The sequence below is a fragment of the Manacus vitellinus genome, unplaced genomic scaffold (assembly GCF_001715985.3).
Source record: "Manacus vitellinus isolate BGI_N305 unplaced genomic scaffold, ASM171598v3 scaffold_14_pilon, whole genome shotgun sequence".
Lineage (NCBI taxonomy): Eukaryota > Metazoa > Chordata > Aves > Passeriformes > Pipridae > Manacus > Manacus vitellinus.
Genome location: NW_021939063.1, coordinates 5,137,218 through 5,158,932, shown reverse-complemented (window position 1 = coordinate 5,158,932; position 21,715 = coordinate 5,137,218). Strand labels below are relative to the sequence as shown.

General features: G+C 41.8%; 1 protein-coding gene across 4 annotated transcripts; it reads right to left on the bottom strand.

Annotated features, from left to right (window-relative positions):
* Positions 1 to 1,508: 1,508 nt before the first annotated feature.
* On the bottom strand, positions 1,509 to 20,728 carry EOGT (EGF domain specific O-linked N-acetylglucosamine transferase). 4 transcript variants are annotated; one of them, XM_029958384.1, is made up of 19 exons: positions 20,702 to 20,728; positions 20,045 to 20,093; positions 18,971 to 19,195; positions 18,509 to 18,609; positions 17,851 to 17,959; positions 17,665 to 17,759; positions 16,466 to 16,570; positions 15,230 to 15,336; positions 13,803 to 13,906; positions 11,210 to 11,302; positions 10,427 to 10,498; positions 9,824 to 9,910; positions 8,659 to 8,727; positions 7,553 to 7,614; positions 6,363 to 6,482; positions 5,322 to 5,424; positions 4,815 to 4,940; positions 2,508 to 2,566; positions 1,509 to 1,843 (listed from the first exon to the last, which is right to left on the bottom strand). In XM_029958384.1, exons 3-18 carry the CDS (start codon positions 19,178 to 19,180, stop codon positions 2,510 to 2,512), a joined length of 1,620 nt encoding a protein of 539 aa, XP_029814244.1. In that variant the 5' UTR covers positions 19,181 to 19,195; positions 20,045 to 20,093; positions 20,702 to 20,728; the 3' UTR covers positions 1,509 to 1,843; positions 2,508 to 2,509. The 4 variants fall into 4 exon arrangements, with proteins under 4 accessions (XP_029814244.1, XP_029814245.1, XP_029814241.1 ...); XM_029958385.1 differs by lacking the exon at positions 2,508 to 2,566 and having other exon boundaries at positions 1,510 to 1,843; XM_029958381.1 differs by having other exon boundaries at positions 1,677 to 2,566.
* Between the last annotated feature and the right edge of the window lie 987 nt (positions 20,729 to 21,715).

Genomic DNA, 21,715 nt, shown 5'->3' with positions numbered 1-21,715 from the left:
AAAACAGAGAACCATTTAGGTTAGAAAAGGCCTTTTAGGTCACTGAGTCCAACCATTAACCCAGCACTGCCAAGGCCACCACTAAAACGTCTCCAAGTGCCACATCTACACATCTTTTAAATACCCACAGGGATGGTGACTCCACCACTTCCCTGGGCAGGCTGTGCCAGTGCTTGACAACTATTTAGGTGAAGCAATTTTCCCTAATATCCAATATAAAACCTCTTCTGGTGCAACTTGAGACCATTTCCTCTCATCCTGGAAGCAGAGCCCAACTCCCACCTGGCTCCCCTCTCCTGTCAGGGAGTTGCAGAGAGCCAGAAGGTCCCCCCTGAGCCCCCTTTTCCCCAGGCTGTACCAGTGATGTCTGGTTTGGTAAGAGTTCATTTTTTCCCACATGTTGTCTTTACTGAGAGCATTTTGTATTCAACAGCAACATTATTATCAGGACAAACTGGAAAATAACGGATCCATGCTGAACTTTTGCTTTTCAAATCACGACTGAACGTCATCTTTTCTTCAGTTTTCAACAAATCTGACTCTCAAAGACCTGGTAACCAGAATTAATATTCCTGACACTGCTTTGTTCCCAAGTGATGGGGAGCTGAGCTCCAGACAATTGATTTGTCACCCACTACTCAAAAGCTTTATAGACTTTATGTACTACATTAATAACACTTCTCTAAAGGCCCAAACCAGATCTGATTTTAAAAAAATACCCAAGGTAAAGAACAATGCCATTGTAGAAGTTATACATACTCAAAATAAATTTATTCTCTGTAACAGTGTCATTTTTCCTTTTTGCTACTTCTCCTTTTTGATTTGCCATGGAATGATTGGAAGGGGAAGGGAAACCAAGAAAACATAAATGAAATTAAGATACAGTTTGCAATTTGAGTTTTATTCACTTATCCAGAAGACAATGGTAATAACTGAAATAGTTAATATTATGTATATTTATATATTACTGTATTTTATTTATATATAAAGGTTATTTTGCATTTATATTATATTTTTATATTATAAAAATACTTCACTTTTCTAAGAGAGGACAACAGCCAATTAAACTATACATCTGTGAATGTGCTGTCAGGTCTATCCAACTGTGGCGACCACCCCCGGCCAGAACAAGAATTCATGAATGAACACCAAAAAGACCAGCTTCTGTGACCATTTCAGGGCCAAAGCTGGAGAGTATTTAATAGCAGTTCATTTATTTCAGACAAAAAGCCCAATCCATGAGAAATGTGTGTTCAGAGAAAGTAAGAGCGCAACTTGAGGCAAACATTGCAAATTGAAACAATTACTCAATGTTGAAATCAAACATTTTACCCTTCTGAGCACACAAAAAGCTCTCAAGGAGAACGTTTCCTTCCGTTTTTCTCCTTAAAAAAATACAAGATTAAGAAACATTCTAAACCCTGAGTTATCTCATTAATGGTACTGGTAAGATTAACAGAAAAATTAAATAATTCTATTATTATTTAACTGCTTTTAAAAATTTATTACTTTAATATTTATAATTGTACTCTTAAGATTAATAATCCTGATTTGCCACCTTCCCACAACAAACCATTTCTCACACTTACCCAACTTCTGCAGAACTTCCCAAAGAAAAAACCTGAAATTACACCTTGAAGCCTTCTGAAGTAAAAAAGAAAGACATCACGTGCATCCATAAATTATTTTTTATTTCAAATCCAGCCCCCAGTTTACACTGTACATGAGACACAGGCAATCCCATAAGTGTTCAGGATTGGCAACGTCATGTGAAGTCCCAAAATGAAATTCATCACGCTGATGCCAATGTGCCAGTTAAAAACAGACTCTAAACTTGGGTAAACTGGAGAGCAAAACAAACAAACAAAAATCAGAAATAGCAAGGAACAAGATTTCCATAGTCTGTTAGGAAAACATAATCCAGAGTTATATCCTGCCTAAAGAACAACAGGCCCAAAAGCCTCATGGATTCCTTCAAATTCCAGCTTCCAGACAGCCAGAGATGGCCCAGACCCTCTGGAAGAAAGCCACAAGCCAGATCTTTGCTGTTGTCCAAACTCTCTCAGGATTTATTGGCAAAACCCCATTAATCCAACCAAGCCTGTTCTGCTGCCAAGATAATTTTGTGACTATTTGTAGAGTTAATCAACAAAGCCAGTATTTTCATCCCAGCAATATTAAGCCATAAAGGCTGAATAATGTCCTGGCCATCAACTGTTGATGCTGCACTCAAATTTGCTGAAACTGGTGAACGTTGGCAGGATATTTTGCCCTTGGATTAAGTCCCTGCAGCCTCTCCTCCATGCATATGTTCAACCATTTGTTTTAGTGATCACTTGAAAGAGCAGCTCCTCATTAGCTGCTTCTACACAGACTCAAGCACATGCCTGCACTCACACACTGCCTTCAGCAGCATCACCTGCACCATTAAACATATACAACTACTTTCACAAACCAGTCTTCAAAAGCCTGGCACCAAAGCCATCAGTGCAGGATGGCAGCATTACCTCTAAATGATCCCCAGATGAAGAGATCCGAGTATCACTTTGGATCTCAGAATATCAGGCTGTCATGGAGGAGAAAGCAGAGACATGTGACTCCATGCAATTAATAATATTTAAAACATTTGCCTCTAAAACTTGGCAAACTATGACAATTTTTTTTTTATTAAAAAGCTTTATATTAAAAAACTCTCATGTGTATTTCATAATTAAATGTCTTCTTTATTTTGACTTGATTTCATTCAAACTCAAGCATTTTACCAACTTAAGTTTCATGCATTTTTTTCCTTTAAAAATCCCACAAGGTAAAAAACCCACACAGACACAAATACAGGAAATTGTATTTCTCGAGGGCTTTTTTCTTTTTCTCCATATGTCAAAAAGTGCAATTTTGCTTCTGTGGTTCTTTAAAGTGAAACAGTTTTCTCCCTCAGTAAAACAACACACTACAGGAAGAATTGCACCAGATACACAAGATATACAAAGGTCTCAGCTCTATCCAGCTTTCCCTATGCACTGCTTAAGGTCATGAGAGATCTATATGGAAATTGTGCTTACAGGAACTCATCCCTCCCAGTACAGCCAGGTCAGTAAATGCACCTACACTCTGTGGAATTGCCTACAACTGCTGGAGAAGGGAAGTCAATAACATCTACAATTAGACCAGTGAAATGTTTACATTCACTGGAACTCTCCTGCTTTTCCATACAAATGTGTGCTCTGCCTCGTGCCACCAGCACTGCATGGCTGAACTGCAAGTCTAGCACAGGAACACATTCCCCAAAAAATCTATAATTTAACATAAAACTCTGGTTTTTATCTCACTGACTTGATTCTTTCACACATCCTTCTGGATCCACTTAAGAGAACACAACTACTCCCTTTTTTTTCCCCACCAGCACAAACATGTCAGCCCTGGTCGAGGGGGGCAATTTCATAAAGAACTCAGCTTTGGCTTAGTATTTCCTTCACTGGAAACAGTGAACTGTGCTACTGGCTTTGGGAAGGTTTTAAGAAGTTTTCTAGATTGACTCTTCAACATTTTTAGGAAATAAGAATATTAACAAATACTCTTTTAATGACTCCAAGGTTCCTCATGAATTCCTTTCCTTTCAGCTGCAGCTGAAAGACACTGTACACATTTTATCATTTGTCATAAAAAAATAGAAGTCCATTCCCTTTATCATCCTCAAAAAGACTCAAGTTTTATTCCAATTTGATCAAGTTTTCCAATGCAACATGCTGGTTTATGTGAAAAAGTAGGAAACACCCAGTTTACCTGAAGCTTTAAGTATTCAATCAGGAAAAGATTGCCCTGCTCTGAGACAGAAGTCTGACTGAACCTACTGACCCGTTATATTTGAGCACTTAAAACTAAAGTGAGAGGAATCAAAGCTTATATTTAAATGTAAAAACAAAAGACTGTGCTCTCTAATGTGAAAATGTTTCTAAACTTAAAATAGGGAGTTGCCAGAGTCTCTTGACACTGTATCTACCCCAGAAAACCTTACATGAAATGGATGGACATATCTTTGTATAAAGATGAGTATTTCAGAATTTGGAATGCAAAAATACAGTGCAAAAAGAGTCCTGAAAAATAGAGGTACGATGCTAAGGAGTGGTCTGACAAATTAAAGACGGGTTATTTCCCTCGTAGAAGTTTACACATTTTACAACAGCACTTTGCTTCCTGTTGTTACAGTATTTTTATGGAGCATTATGAGGATGGATAAGGAGCTGGCTGTGTGGCTGCACTCAGAGTTGTGGTCAATGACTTGATGTCCAAAAGGAGATCAGTGACCTGCTGGAGCGAGTCCAGAGGAGGGACACGCAGATGATCCGAGGGCTGGAGCCCCTCTGCTCTGGAGACAGGCTGGGAGAGCTGGGGACATCCAGCCTGGAGAAGAAAAGGCTCTGGGGAGACCTTAGAGCTCCTTCTAGTGCCTAAAGGGGCTACAAAAAAGCTGGAGAGGGACTTTGGACAAGGGTGTGGAGTGACAGGACAAGGGGGAATGGCTTCGAAATGAAAGAGAGCAGGTTTAGATTAAATACAAGGAAAAAATTCTTCCCTGTGAGGCTGGTGAGGCCCTGGCACAGGTTACCCAGAGAAGCTGTGGCTGGCCCCCCCCGGAAGTGTTCAAGGCCAGGTTGGATGGGGCTCTGAGCAACTTGGTCTAGTGGAAGGTGTCCCTACCCAGGGGAGGGGTTTGGAACTGGATGATCTTTAAGGTCCCTTCCAACCCAGGCCATTCCGTGATTATTTAAAAACAGTATTTCAGTCAGAAATCTAATTTAGAATTCATCATGTTTTACCCTAAATGGCCACTTGGAATGCTGTGAAACATGATTTGCAGCCAGAAGCACCAAGTACATAAATTCTTCTACATCAAAGGAGTAGTTTGTAAATTTTGGATGTTCTCCCAGTGTTGGGTGGTGTCCCTAGAAAAACGAGATAAGGAATTTTAGACAGAAAAAAAAAATCAATGCATCTTTATTCAAAAATGCAAAAAAAAATATTGAAAATATGCCATTTTAATTTATTCTTTCTGATCCACTGATCTGCTCTGAGGCAAAAGAATCAGCAAAGTAACTGCAGAACAGCAGTGCTATGGATGGCTTGGATTAATGGCAAATTAATTTAATTTCTCTTCTTCCCTCAGCCATTAACATGAAATAATTTCGTTATCACATCAGGGGAGTTAATTTGGTCTAAAGAATGAAAACTGTATTTCAAATACCAGAACACAGATAGGTTAAGCAAGATAACCCTAAAATGCTTCAGTTAGAGCACTTCACCCTCCCAGCAGTGACCATCATTACCCGATCCTGAGGGAATACTTTATTCCTTTTCCTCCAAGTGATGTAATGAATCCCTCTCAGCCTTGCCAAATCCAGGTAACAACGTTCATCTTCACAATTGTATCTAAGGACAGGCATAAAAAAACATATTTACCTACACAGACTGTGCCAAAGGATGAAACAGGAAAAAATTCTGCAAGTTGCAACATGTTTTTCAGTTCTAAGGCAACAAAACCGTGGACAAATTTCTGCTCAACTGAAAACAACTGGCCTAGGAGGCAGTTTGAGGAACATCTGCATGTCAGGCATGTCCTTGTCCAGCTGCAGCAGCTCTTGGACATGTGAAAAAAACCTCTGGGTTTCTGAACTTTACCTGGAGACTGGACAAAATACTCTCAAGCCAAGACTAGGCTGCCAAACACCAGCTCTGCAGCCTTCCCACAGCAAAATTTCCCAGGATGGAGAATTCAGTGCTCTTCTGACAAGTATTCTGCATTTTTGTTCAGTTCTGTAGAACTGGAGTGTCTGTTAATACCCGTACTTCGTGACAAAATACATTTAAAAGGAAGCTACGAGAGGAATCTCAGCAAAACAGAATGACACAGGGCTGACCTTGGCCAGCACACTGGTGCTCATGTTCTGAGCACAAAAAGGGATAAAAAAACCTTCAGGGGATCTCTAACACCCTTGGACATGCACTTGATGTAATCAATTTACCTGGGTCACCAAAACACCCTTAGATCCCAGGCACACCTGCAGGATCTGAGCAGTGAAGTTTTCCCAATGTTTGCCATTTCCTCCAAGAAATTTCTGCATTTTATTTCTACCATGGTATATTAGGAAATCACAGACTAAACCTGTATGATGTAATTACACTACATTTTATAATGAAGGCTTCCTCTCTTTCAATACCCAGAAGAGGAGGCTGCCAAAAATTAAGTATAAACAAGGATGCAAGACAGACATTCATGGTCAAATACTAGCAAGGGAGAGGTTTCATTAACACATAGCAACAGACATGAGCAGTTGTGTACAATAGAGGGGAAAGACAGACAGACTTACAGCTCAAAAACAACAGCCCAGTCTGGTAGAAAGAGCAAATGGGTCAGTCCAGCTCCGTGCATCCCGATGAATATATCAGAGTTGTGGGTAATTCTCAATTGCTCCGAAAATTCAAGTTCCCTGCAGACAACACAACACAACTGGTCATGTGGCAGGTCTATCCACAGCAGTAAGGATCACATTGAGAAAGCACAAAATTAGCTTAAGGGAATAGAGAAAGACAGAACTGATTTTTCAAGGAAGAATACTAAGAATCACAAATGCTGCAGCCAGCAATAACTCAGCATGGAACTCGAAATGCAGGCAGGTTTCAAAACTTCACAAGGATCTCTTTCAAAAATATTTTCTTTCAAGTTAAAGTTTTTGTAAGTTTGCGGTTTTCTTTTTATTTGTCTTTAAAATAAATTACATCACTTCCTTAAAAAAAGAAAACCAAACCAGAAAAAAAAAACACACCTGAAAATCCAACATTAAAGACTTAAAACTGTTTCTGAACTGTATTCAATGTGATACTGAAGTACACAAATAAACTTCCTCACATTGTCTCTGTTTTGGTCAGAACACTGGTCTCCCACTATTGTTTCAGTATCCCACTCTTCCTGCATGATCCATGGAAGCACCAGTGAGTACATGGAGCTGTTGCCATTTGGCACAGGTATGCACTATTTGGGAACCTTTCCTTCAATCCATTTCTTACTGGCACAGTGCCTGCTACACCTGGCACCCCAAACTGACCTCAAGTGGTGTCTCCGGGGGCCACCAGAGTGTTAAATAAGGAGAGTTATTATTCCTTACTAAGCTAAGGGTCACATAAAATAAGGCACTGGCATCATACAAGAGAAATCCCTGTTGACCTACAGTTTCTGCAGGGCATTAGCAAATGTAAAAGGGTGATGGGAACACAGCTGGTTTGGGGAGAAGGGATGAAACAGAAAGAAAAGTGATTTCAAAACTTGTTCGTTGTGTAATAGCTTTAATCTGAACCTGCTGCTCTAGAGATTCAGTCCTAAGCAGAGCATCATAGAACAGGAGGGCTCGACTAGCTCACCCACCACTCCCTCAGTAACACTCTTCCTTCCCAGTCCTTGGATTTTGCACAGGTTGGACAGGAGGACAGACACAGCCCTGCCTGCAAACAGCTTCCCCAGCCACAGGCAGCACACACCAGATTCTTCCACCAACTTACGTACTTGTATTTGTAGTCCACCACCTTGACCTCCAACGTTGATACTGTTTTCAAAGCATTCACGAGCTGAGGAGGAGAATAAAAAGACAATGATTTGGTGTTCTCCTTCAATTAATTGCTCCCCTGCACTCCTGACCACTTCACACACTTCTCCTCCCCACCAGGGAATTGGTAACTAGAAAGATTTTCAAAAATCCATTACTAGGTCAGACTCTTACTGACATGAGAAGTGAAAACAGGTTAGACCTGGGCTTCAGAACTAAAGGGCTTTTGGAGAGTCTCCAATCCATAGCCAGCAGTAGAGGGAGAAAGAGTCAAGCATTTTCTTTTACAGAAGTATGGTAGAAATAAAACTAACTTCTCCCTTTGTCATGTGCACTTGACCAGAACTCACACTACATGCAGCAGTGAGTCATGAACTGAGGACAGCCCAGCAGATAAAGCACAAATCCTTTGTTCTGTCTGTTCTGTCACTGAGCTACTGCATCACACAAACCTCAGCTTCTCCCTAAATAAGGTGGGGATGATAATCCCAATTCATTTTTGTCAGGCACTAAACAGCAGGAATGAAAACAGGTGTGAAAATATTAAATATGACCATTTGACCACAAAAGAGGCTACACTGTAAGTCCAGTAAGTTGAATGATTCGAAAACATGAATCAATATGAGAATTCATTAAGTTTTGAGTGCACATACTCAAGTACAATGGCTTATGCATTTCAATCTGCAGACATTACAAAGGGTTTTGTTAGACTTCAGCACTGAGGATGCTGTAAATAAAAGAAATAATCTGAAAGCGAAGTAATTTAATTTTATTAGAAGCTCTGCAGTGTGTTTGCTGAGAGGAAATACTTCTATTATTACATTTGTAGTCTCCCATTCAATATTTAGAAAGGGCAGCAAGGTCCAGTGTCTGGTGTACAGAAATGGAGACTGGCTACAAGACATATTAGAAGAAATTAATATAAGCATTGGACATATTTGTCCAAGATTTGTCAGCAAATAGATGTCTTGACTCTACCCAAAAAAAAAAAAAAAAATCAATCCAACGAGCAAAACTTAACTTCTAATAAATCTGTTTTTAAAAATAAAAATAAAAAGGACCACACCTCATTCTGGTTTAATATTTTCCTGTAATCTGTACTGCGTGCAAGTATCGTGACTCGAATTTTCCCATCCTGAGAAGAAAGAAGGAGCAGTGTGTTAGCTGAGAGGCAGACCTCACAAAAACAATCCCAGACACTTCCATATTTACTTTTGGCAAATATTTGAGCAACCAAATATGTTCCTTCCACATGTAATAAACAGATGATGTAACCATCTTAAAATTCACATCCCATTTCCCAACAGACTCAAAGTGTCAAAAACTTTGTGAAAGTCTGATTATTAACCAAGAATGAAATATTTTCTGAAAGGTTTATTTTATTCAGTACAAAAGAGCCTTTGTATTACACATTATATGGCAGTTTTTGAAAGCAGGAGAGCAGCTTTCAAGATGGCTTGTGCACAAGATCCTTGGGAAAAAAATATTTTACTTCTCTAACAGTTCCTCCTTTTGCCTCTTTTAATTAATTGGACTCACAGGGGTAAGCATTCCAAGTGAAATAAAGAGATTTAACTGCATGACTCCCATTAGTGTCAGCAGAAGCATAACTAAATGCCTGTGCAGAGCTCTGAATGGTGCCCCTCAGCCACAATACACAGGCTACCCTCTGGAAAATCCTTCAGCCAGCCCTGAACTGCTGTGCCCATCAATGCCACGTGCAAAAACCACCAGTGGGTACAACAGTTCCCTGCCCAGGGCCACACAGATGGTGCTGGGCAAGGATGGAAGGACCAGATTCCATCGTTTCCTCCCCTGATCCGAGCTCAGCAGTACCTATGAGGGTTGATAAAGGGCACTGCTCCAAGGGATCCCTTCTGCTGGACCCAAGGGCAGCACCTTCTCAGAACATGTAACACGTATTACTTAACCAGGAAGGACACCAAGGCCTTTGGCAGAGAGAATGGATACAGGGATGAGACCCTTAGAATGTTCTAAAGTCTGTCCTATGGAAAAAAAGACAAAAGGGCAACTTTCACAAATACACACAGTTTGCTGAAGGTTTTTACAGAACAGGTTGACTTACTAGGCAAAAAATCCCAGGTATCACAGGAAAAGACAAAAAGTGCACAATACACCCTCATTCCCCACTGGCTCCTATTTCCTAATGCTGTTTCTCTGTTAAGAGCCATCAGCTCCACATTACAGTTGCCATTATTCAGTTATCATACCTTGGGTCCTTCTTGTGTAATGTTTAACCTGTGTAACACATGCTGAGAAAACGCTCTGAACAGCCCTGTACCGTGACAGCCAGAGATCTGAAATTAAAAAAGCAATTGTTAACATACAGAGTTATTTTGCTCAGAAAACTGTGCTTTGTGATCAGTTTTTTTGCCATTCTTGTGGAACAAAAGCCCAGTATCATGCACTGTGCTAAACATGTCACTATTCACTGTAACACAAGTGGCACTTTCATTTAGAAAGAAATATAACTCTCTCTAGTGTTAGAGCCTGAATGCATGAGCTAATACCATTGGGAAAGTCTGACTGTGTTCAAGGTCTTGTGCTCTGCAAAAATACCAGTAAGTTCACAGTGCTCACCCATTAAAGAAGAACAATATGCATCTCCTGAGCTGTGACAGAGGGGACTGCACACAACCAGTTAAAGAACTTCAAAATCCTAATCTTCAGGGGAGATCATTCCATTTGGAGTTGGACCTTCCCTGCGGTACATTCCATGATAGCTCAGCTGGATATTGGAGGGATTCATCAGCTCAGATTTCACACTGTCACACACACATCCAGTTAACAGTGGATGGCTAAATGGGACTCACCAGTGGAGTGTTGTAGAACAAGCCATATCGCATCCGAGGCAGCAACGAGAACACTGCTTCTTTAAAGCACACCTGCAAAGGAGATCACAGGGAGTTACACCCCACTGCCACCTTCCACTGCCTCCTTCACTGGGATCCCTGCTTCTAATGAGCCAGCAATTACTGCTCCCATCAAGAGCAACCCCACTTCCTTGACTGTGCAAATGAACAGAACAAAGACAATCCTGATCCCAAAAGAGCTCTCACTTGGGACCCTATGGATGCAAGTGTGGGGAGAGGAGAAAAAAACACCCTGAAACAGAACAAACATGAACTAAATAGAAGTAAGCCAGTTAATGAGTTTAAGACTGGATTTAAGAGACTAAAATGAGCTGTGAATGAATGGTTACATTTGGTGGTGTAAAATTTTTTTAATGATAAGCAGCAGGTATGCCAGAAGTTACAGGGGAAAAGAAACACCTCGGGAGGAGTCAGAAGACTTAGAAAGACAGAACCCTTAACTTCAGTAATGGGTCCCTGCAGAAGGAAACCCCACATATGAATACCACCATCTCTCAGGACACAAAACTAAGGTCCATCTACATAAAGGATAGACACACCACAGAATTAGGTTACAGCTCTGACTCTCGTTTCTAAGGTAGAATACTCATATTACACAAATTAAACATGCATGGGAGGTATTAATGCTTTCATCTGAAACACCCATAACCACAAGCAGCTTGAGAAGTTGTCATATTTGCTCCCTAGTGACTATGCATTCAAACAACATATAAAATTCCATACCCTTTTAGAGTCAAAGGTTTTCAAGTGTATTATTTCGTAGTCAGTAAATGCCTTCCATGTCTCACTGAACAGGTCACCGTAGCCATACGAGCTCTGGGAGGAAAGCAAAAAACACAAGGGCATAAGGATTACATAAATACATATTAGAACTTCTCTTCATGATTCAAGCTCTGTATACAAGTTCTAATACACAGTTAATATGTGCAACACCATCACAGTACCCAAAACAGCCTAGCACAGAACACAGACATGACACAACACCAAACTCTCTCTTTACAGTGACAGATAACTCAAATTACCTGTCAGGTAGTTAATTTTTAATAAAAACTTCTATAAATTAGCAATCTAGATGAGTACTTCAGTAGCAGATTAAAATTTCTGAGTCAGAGAGAGAATACCAACTACTTTTCCCAGAGACAACAGAAGACAAGTTAAATTTGAAGTAAAAGAAACACAGGGATGGTAGAGGGTGCAAACCACAATTCCTGAGACCTAGTCCTGAGACTAAAAACCACCTGGGAATTCACATGCAGCAGTAAGGTTTGAGGTAAAAAGTCACAACAAGCTTGTTTTGCCTTTGCCTCTCCTCTGGAATTGTCACTTGCATATTGCACATGTATCACAAACCAAAGGCAATGATGTGATTTGATGGGAGAAACAGCTCAGAAGTTTCTATACAGGGCAGTAAAAAACTTTTCCCTTTGCAGCAACACTCTGTGGAACCTTTAAAGAGCCATCTACTCCCTACAACATCAGCCTGTCCCCAGGGGCTCTTGCCTTCCAATCTGTCACATTTCCTGCACATCCCAGGGCTGAGTCACCACCCCTTGCTCTTTGAACGCAATTAAACGTGCCCTCAGTAGCCCTGGTGCAGATTCCTCACTTAAAGCTTCCTTTCAACTCCGGGGCTGGTTCAGGCTGATGGGAAAGTTATGTGGGAATATTCTCGACAAGAAATTTGAAAATCAGACTACAAATGATCACAGAAAAGAACATATATCTACTGAGATGTAAAAATCTAAAGGGCACCAGATTTCCTTCAGCTGACAAGGCGCTTTCCTTCCCCTTCCTCTGCCATTAGGTTTTAATGGATTTTACAATCCAAACTACTTTCTGGTCATCTGTATCACAAGAACTGCTCTTCCGGGTTAAAAGTAGAGAACTGATGAAAGTACCACTTTCTAACCCTCTCTGCTCTCCTTAAAAGTGCTTCATAAACATTTCTTCCCTGCATTTGCAGAGACGGTCTCCAAACCAACCCCCCCTCGTTTTCTGCTTTGTTTAACCTACATCTAAGGGCACTACTGTTTAATAACAGTAGCTAGGAAGTATGGCCAAATCTAATTGCATCAAGCTAAAAAAAGAAAAAAAGAGAATGAATAATAAGCTCAAGTCCACCTTTTGATCAGCACAGACAGTTGACTGGTGCCATCACCTGGCTGTACACAGCAATGAACTCGAGCAGCCTGAGCAGGTAAAGCTCATTTAAAATGATAGTACTGTGACAGTACTTTGAATGGGACATTTGAAAGAGTTATTTGATTCAACAATGAGATATAAGACAAAGAGCTGCTTTTCAAAGTAATTTACAATGCTGTCTGACATCTGATCTTTTTGAAAAGTCATAAAATCTGGATTAACAAGTCCCTGTATAACATCTAGAGAGCTCACTTATCTAGCAGATGGCATTTTATCTTTAAAAATGTAATAGAACAAAAAAAAAAAAGGGTCTCTTCCAGTCAAAGAGGTTTCTCATTAAATAGCAAGCAGTTCTCTATTGAATTTTAGCTGTCCTAGCAGTAAATACTCAGAAAGAAAACACAGCACTTCACGAGCACAAAACAGACATGTGACAATACCATACTCAAGAACTGTGTTATTTCTGGACCTGATTATACACATTATCTGGCATATTACAAATTCCTCAGTTGTTCATTATTTAGTTTAACAGTCTCTTATACCACCTAAATACTGGGCAGTAAAACTAATATTACTCTTAAATACAGTCATGGTTTCAACTCAGCAGTACAACAGAAACAGCCCCACTTAAAAACTTGTTTTATATGTCATCAAGGTATTCTGAGAGGTGATGGAGAGAAGTAACTGCAAATTCTTTAATTTAAAGAAATTAAATATTAGACCCTGTTTTGATACATATACAAGGATTTAATCTAGTTGTTTTCTTTATTACAGGCTGCACATTACTGATTTAGAGAAATGTAAGACTGAAACAGTTGAGTAAATCTTCAATATTCTGAGAGAAAAAAGCCTACAGAAAAGAGCATGAAATGTTCAAATGCTACAAACTAGAAAAAGTGATCATATTATTTTTGAGGTCACACCAAAAAAAGCCATAACTACACACCAGCAAAAGCTGAGCTACAGAGTAGTGTTCCAACAGTACATGGTTTATCAGGGAAAATCTGTTCCCCAGCTCTTGTTCATGCACCTGTATTAAAAGTGTCCAAAAATTTATCAGTTCCACATGGTTAAGCCCACAGGAAAGCCAGGGATTGGCTACTAAAGCCTTCAGAGTCTCTACAAAGCAGAAATACAACTCATTACAAATATGTCAAAAGCACAGCAGACTTACAGTGTCCCACATGACTATGTTGACATCAGTACTGAAGGAATTATTGATATGTTGAGTAATGTAAAGATTGACGAAATCACAGAAGTGATGGTACATGTTGACACCTGAGAAAGACAGAATTGTTAGCAAAGCACAGGCATCACTCCTTCCACCTTTATTGGTTCATGCATTTTTCCTTAGCAGTATCCTGTATTTTATGTTAGTTTTCCCCTACTTCTGACTGAATGCTTCTAATATACCCTAAAAAAAGCAAACTTATAAAGGGACGGAATCACGGTAAAAAATCTGAAGTAAACCACGGTTTTACAAAGTACAGAGAAGTTAGTAGAGTGGCCAAAAGAAAGCATAAGAAACAGATAAGTTTCATGTGCTATTTCTCATTACAGTCTGCAGCTGCTTTCTGAAGGATATGAAAGGAACTCCTGCTTTAAGACAAGCCAGTTTGACACACAGGAAACATGAAAGCTGGCCCTGGGCACTGATCTTGGTTCTGCTTTAGTGGGGCTAAGGAAGCTCTGTCTGCAGAGCTGCAAGACAGAACTTGTACTTGCACACAAGCCAAAGCCCAATTAATTCCTCAGGTTCTCTCTCAGAGCATTCTTGTTCATTCTTGGTTTCTTAAGCTTAATACCTGGGTGCATAAAAAACTACCACGAAACAAAGGAGGTAACGCAGTCCAGTTCCTTACAACAGCTTTGCTTAAAAGGGAAGCCATTGGCACGAGAGGAGGATGAATTCAGGTTACAGTTTCCATGTGTCACAGGGACAGAACACAGCACACAACCATCCTGTTCAAACCACAGCTCACCCCAGTGCAGCTGCTTTGTCTGAACACATCCTGAGCACCCTCTGCCATTAACAGCTGTCTGCAAACTGTGCTGTACCAACAAAAAGGCTGGTGAAGCTCAAAAAATGTCAGATACCACTGGTTGATTCCCAGAGGTGCCTGAGTGCTGCCCCTCCTGAAATACCACTTCTCTTCCATATCATCCAATACACTCAGAATCCTGTTACTGAGCACATACTACAAGACACAGACACCCACAGGTTGTGTTTCACAGTATGAAACCTGTCATAAAGAAACATAGCCAAAGACTCTGTAGAGAACAGACTCTGGCACAAAGACAAACACTCTCAAACCACAGTCAAGAGAACCACTGTGCAAGGCAGCAGGAAATTATTTTGATTTTTTTAAAATCATCTGTGGGAAAAAAATAAGATTTTCAAATTTAAGTTTCCGAGTTCATCACTGGAACTAGAAGGGGAAAAAAAGGAAGGAAAAAATCACACCATTTTTCAAAAAAATAAAAATATATTACAAGTGAACTTAACAATCACAAAGGCATAATGTAGATGGGCAAGTTGAATACGGGCTTTTTATACTGCAGTACTGTAGGATAAAAAAATAAACTAAAGATACCAATTACCTGCATCTAATTTCATGAAGTACGTTGGCTTTTCAATAACAATGTCACACTTTTCATCTTCTAGAGGCCTGAAGTCTAATGCAGTAAATGTCTGGAGTTCTGCAAACCTAGAAAGATTCAATCACACAGAACATGTTCTGACATTAACACACTTAAACAAATGTAGTTCATATGCCTAAGGTTTAGTAACTGTCCATCCAGTCCATTTGATTTAACAGGACTGCTGAAAACTGATAGAGTCTGACAATTAAAATGATTTGAAATTATAATGGAGGGTTCCTCAGTTTATGAGCTTCTGGAGGTTAAACACTGCCTTTGATCTCAAGAGTGAACAGCACCTTTGATCTACAAATCAAGGCAGCAGAGATGTAACAAAGAGCCTTAGAGCCTGGGTCTGTGGGTCCATCCAACTTGATCTGCATTGACAAAGACACTCCAGCAAAATCTCCATGCTTTGGTCAGAATAATGAATGTAGATGTAGTTTTTTTTATTCCTGGATCTAAACAAGGATGAGCAGTTGCAATGACAGTAGCAGGTAGAGAAGAAAAGTCCTTTCCTCCTCTGCAGCTGTTCTCGACTGAAATTAGCCATCAAGGCAAAACCAGGGGGGGAAAAAAATCCAAACATGAGAAAAGCACAAAATGGATTATAATATGGACCTTAATGGCTCCGATTCCTTCATCTCTCATCAATTAACTGGCAATGCAGCTTTGAAGTGCTAACATGCAAACTGTGATACTCTGCACTTCCTACTCAGCCTCAGTGTGTTGCCCATCTCACGTTCCAAGCACAGGCTCCCTGGGAACACTGTGTGAACACATCCAGCTCAGGCGCTGCATTGGCCCCATCACCACCACGGACTGTGTGAACTAACACACAGGTGCCAATTTCAAGGCATTTCACAACAAAACAATTATCTCCTCCTACAGGCAGGTTAGGCTGAGAGCCAGCATCTTGCCCAGAAAATACTTGAAAGTTAGAACTCCCAGTTACAAGACATTTTCAGATCTTTTGCTGCTGTAAATTAGGCAGGACACAATTACCCCCAGTTCAGACATTCTGCATGGACGCAATTACCAGAGGTATCTACTATGAACTCTCAAACTGACCCTAAAAGGAGCAACTCTTTCCTCAGTATGAAATCCCCTACACACAGCTGCTAATGCCAATGCCAAAAAATCAAAAATAATTAATGAGTGAACTTGGAAGCAGAATCCTTGACAAGAGATTCTTACCAGGACTGCAGAGGGCTCTTGCGCTGACCTTCAGCCAAAAACGCTTTAACGTCGAGGGTGCAATGACCTCCAATCTCTCCCTTCTGGAAAAAGTCTTCTTTGAATCTAATGCAAATTAGGAAAAGTCGATCAGCTTTGGTGCAACAGAGCTAACTAGTGCCCTGCAATCTCAATTACATACTCAAGGCAGTGCTGGTTAGTCTCAGTTCAGCAAGGCACTTCACACATATTTAAAACCTGAGTGTTTTCTTAAATAAAGGATTTCCCACAATTCCCACGTAAAGACAGTGGTGTCCTTGAAGTTCTAGAAAACACAGAAAACAGCACTAATCCACCCAGACTGTTATTGGGAATCATTTTCACATACCTGAATGAGTAACTTAATTAGATTTTGCTCCATGATTACTCACAGAAGCACGTTAGTTGGAGTTTTTGTTTGTTTTTAACATCTTCTAGCTGAAATTCACCTCAGATTTCACAACCCAGTTCGCTATGCAAGGATTTTATACAACATATGAAGAGTGAGGTGCAAGAACAAATTTCATGAAAACAAAATGCCAACTAAAAGCACTGTCTAAATTAGCTTTCAGGACAGGCTGAGAAGAGACAAAACCCATTCTGAGGGGTATTGTCAGTCATGAAACACCTGCTTTGCAGTCATGTGCCCCAAGACACTGACTTCAGAAATAAGACAGGAGGTGATGCCAGCATCAGCAGTATGATTTTTATCCAGTTTTCCAACATGTAGCGTTTTAAATTGGGATATGGAAGACCCAGGTTCAGATCTCTCTTCAGTCACACTGCGTCTAAAAATGCAGTTCCTGGATCTGGTATAAAGGTACCCAGCACAGGAAAGGTCTTGGTGGCTCAGATGGAAACTTCCTGTTTTGCATATCATCTGATCAAGAAAGGACATGACCGAAGACACAGAAAAGTCTTCCTCTCTTCTATCATAAGGGATTATTTCAATCACCCCTCATTACTCCATAAAACTGACCACTTAGGTTTTTAAACAACCTGTACTGCTGACAGCAGCAGCAGACAGCAGTGAAGAGGTGTACCCCTCAACGAGACTTCATCAACAAGTCTCTGACCAGCAGAAAAGCCCACAGCAACAAGCACACCAGCTTTGTTAAGCAAAGTCTCAAATCCTTTTCCCTGCCACCCCGTTCTCACTATAACACAAGCAAAACAGACACCTGTCATGGTTTCTCTTCACAGTCCTTAAATCAATGTACAAGTTTGTTGCTCTGCAGTGCTGAAGGTACTGGGAACAGGTCAGAGATGAATCCCCCTGTTAAGAAAAGAACAAGCAGAATTCTGTCAATAACAAAAATTATGTCTGAAAACAAGTGCAAAGTATCACATCTACCAGAAACACCTACTGTTGCTGCAGGCTTACAGTGGGTCTTCATTTCATTGAGCCTCTCTCGAACATAACCAAAATCAGCTTGTTTCCAGAATATCTGCTGGGCTGTCTCAATGTCACTTGCCCTGATGTGTGAAGGGCAGAGGAAAAAAATCAAGGTCTATTGCTTATTTCTAGTAATAACTTTTAACAGAAAACATTTTTTTTCACTGAAAGTGGAAGAGAAGAACCAGCCAGTTACTTTATTGGCATTTAAGATGCAAAACAGGAAGCACTTATCAGCTCCATGTAAATGAAAACATCAATGACAATTTAAAGCTATTCTCCCGTAAAAGGGTATAAAATTTTTTTTAACATTTTTTTCCCCTCTGTTTTTAAAGCTAAGAAAGGAAATACACAGTTATTTTAGGAATCTGAAATCAAGGCTAAATCAGAATAACGAAAACATTCTGGCAGCAAGCATTTCCAACAGTATTTTCTTCATTAAAAAGTTAAATTTTTAAAATCATGTTATGTATAAATACACACATTATACATACACACAAGTCTCTACAAAGAATCATCCTTTAAATTCTAAATATCACAACAACGTTGGCTTCACAGCTAATATCAAAGTGACCACTACACTCTTTTTTTTACCATAATGGACAGTATATTTTTAAAATTAAACTTACCATCCAGTTTCAACATAATCACATACTGGGTAACTGAACCTGTTATCTGATCTGCAAGATTTCTCATAACCCCAGCAGGATTTTAGTTTCTTCAAGTGTTTCTGTAACAAAGAATAACTGAATTGGTTTTGCAACAGCAAAATAGGAAATGACTTAAGTTAGTTGTTAGATTTTAAACGACCCCTTGCTCATAAACCTTGCATAAAAGGCTTTTGGTCTGGTTTGTTTTCAAACAATTTCAGAAAGAACATCCAGATTCTTCATCCACAACAGAGGTTCCAAAGAGGACACACATCCACAGCAACTTTATTCTTGTCTAAAACGTGTCTGTTCTAGGCCAAACCCTTTTCCTGACTAATTGGCAAGGAGACCAATTAATCACCATCTTTAACTGCTATGACTCCAAGAACAAACCACCTCAGTATAAAATTTAAACAAACAAACAAACAAAAGTAAGCTTACTTTATATGGGCAAAGAGCATCCTGCTTACAGATGTCAGCAACATGCTGGTTATTGTGCAGAAAGTATGGAATATGCTCATCTGGCAAGTTGATAGCTTTGTAGTCATACAGTGGCTCCTCCGGAATGTTTCTGAATTCAGTAAGATTTTCAGCTTGGGAATTAGCCAGAATTTCTTGCAGTAGCAATGCAAACACAAGCAACATAAACATGGCAACCCGTGAGTTCTGTATTTATTAAGAAACAAAAAGACAAAAAAAAAAAAAGACGTTTAACTTTTCTGCAGCATTTCAAGCACACAAGACGAATTTCAGTCAAAGTCACATACTCAAAGAATTTGTACTTGCATTTCTGGAGTGGTTTCTTTTTCCTGTGAAGAGCAAACTTTCACTGAGAGACCAGACTGTACAACCTCAGGATTATCTCTGAATCATTAGTCATCGAGGGTTATTACGCACCACCAACTCCCAGTCAAACTAAAAGGGGTGTGTTTACTTTAGCTAATTCCCAAGGGATCCTGAGAGTTCAGCGTGGAAACTAAGTATAGAGCATGTAATATCCAGTCAGAAGGGAGAAAAATGTAGAACTACTGGGGGGAAGGGTGAGAAAAGAAGGATTTTTAGTTTCAAAATAAGTATAAAAATATTTTCTCCACTTTGAACTAATCATTAGCTGAAGGAAATCTACACAGTCACAAATAAATGGTCACAGATAGGTCTGTTACAGGATGCCTGGTTTTAGTGCTTAACATCATGTTAAAGAAACTTGACTGCTGAGTTATGTACTTTACATTTAAAAGTTAAATATATAAAGAGTATATATATATATCTTTATACACACATACTTTAACTACAGGCCCACACATATCTGTATACTCTAAAGCTGACTGCATACCTTTCTGGTAATACAACCTTCTCATCAAACACCCCTGCTCTGAACCATTAAACTTCCTGAGGTAAAAAATGCGTGGCCTGTATCTAAACCCCACCTTTTTTGGCATTATAATTTGCTAAAATTTGCATGCTTGCTTTCAACCGAAGCCTTTAGCAAAATTCCTACGATACAAGTAGTTTTACCTGTTTGGTTTGAGGAGAACCGTTTCAGATTTCCCAAGTGCAGAAACCTAATGCAGGAGGAGGAAAAGTGGAGTTAGGTATGTCCTGTAAAAGGAGTTTTCCTTGGGACACTGTCCTGCTTCTTGAGACACATTCCCAGCAATGAGAGCAGCCTTTCACAGCTCGGGAACGCTGCTGACCCGTCGGGTGGCTGCAAGAAACCATTTCTCTTGCCCTGTGGGGCGGGAGGGGGGTATCGGGAGGATCACACCGTGCCCATCACAGCTCAAAGCCATCAGTACCCTGCGGTGTCCCCAGGGCTGGGTGGCCCCTGGGTGCCGGCTGAGAGTCTGTCACTTCGGGAAGGCGCCCGGCACCCAGTGCCGGGCCGTGCTGGTGCCATGGGGGACCCAGAACTGGACCCAGAACTGGACCCAGCCTCCGGCCCGGCTGGACCCGGGTCTGACCCACGTTGCTCATGCCCCTGCTGGACCCGATGCCGGGCCCACAGCGAGCCCCGTGCGGCACCCCCGTCCCGTCCCGTCCCGTCCGTCCGTCCCACTCAGCGCACCGCGTGGTCACCGTTTGCACCGCGGTCACGCTGCATCATCACACCCCATCGCGCATCCTGTCGTGTCATCCGCTCGCACTCTCATCACACCCCATCGACCGCACCATCAGCCCCGCCGGCCCCGGCAGCCCCGCGGCCATGGACGCCGCTCCTCCGGTATCGCGCTTCGCCGACCGGCCAATCTCATTGTCCTGGGGGGAGCGCCCGGCCCGGCTCCGGGGCAGCTGCCGTGTGTGAGAGCTGCTCTCCCGCGGGTGTGAGGGAGGGAGGGAAGGAGGGAGGGGAAGGAGGGAGGACCGGGCGGCAGCCGCCGCCCGCGCCTGGGTAACAGCCCAGCTGGCCGGAGCTCTTGCGGCCGCCGGGACCGCCGCCGCCCGGGGGCGGGTCGGGAGCCGGGGAAGGAGTGAGGGAAGGTAGGAGTCGAAGGACGGAGCCGCTCCGGCTCCCGGAGCGAGGCGGGGGTCCGCGGTTTCGGGCTCCGAGCGGCGCTCAGTGTTTGGGCCCGGGCGGGGAGGCACCTGCCCGCGGGGGATTCAGCGGGGGTATGATCAAAGCGGCGCGTCTTCCTTCTGCTGCGGTGAAATCCAGCGCTGCCGCCCCGGGAGCGGCGATCGGCAGTCGGTAGGAAGCAGGGCGCTTTTTCCTGCCGCCGCTCGGCAGGAAGCGAGCTTCCCGGCCAGCCCCATTTTGTTCCAGGGCTCCCCACCGAGTCCCGGGAGCGGGCCGGCTCCGGTGGCACCGCGCCTGCGCTCAGACCACTGCCCGCCTCACAGGGAGGTGGATGATACGCCCTGCGTCCCCTCTGGGTATTGCGGGGCAGGCACACGACAAGCGCTCCTGCCGGGATTGCGAACCCGCAACCTCCTGCGGTTTGACCCAATTCCTGCAGCGCCGAGCGCCGGAGGGGGCACAGGCGACAACACTCAAGGGCTGTGAATCCTCCACGCCAGCACAGAGCTCTTCTCCCCTCGTTCGCAGGTGGGGAACGAGGAACAAACGCCCAGCCTGCCACAGGAAACCTGCGGGAGAACACGGGACAGAGCGCGCCGGCAGATGGGCTGACACCGCTTACCTGAATAAAGGAATTTAGTCTGAATTTCACGTTATCCGTAATCACATCA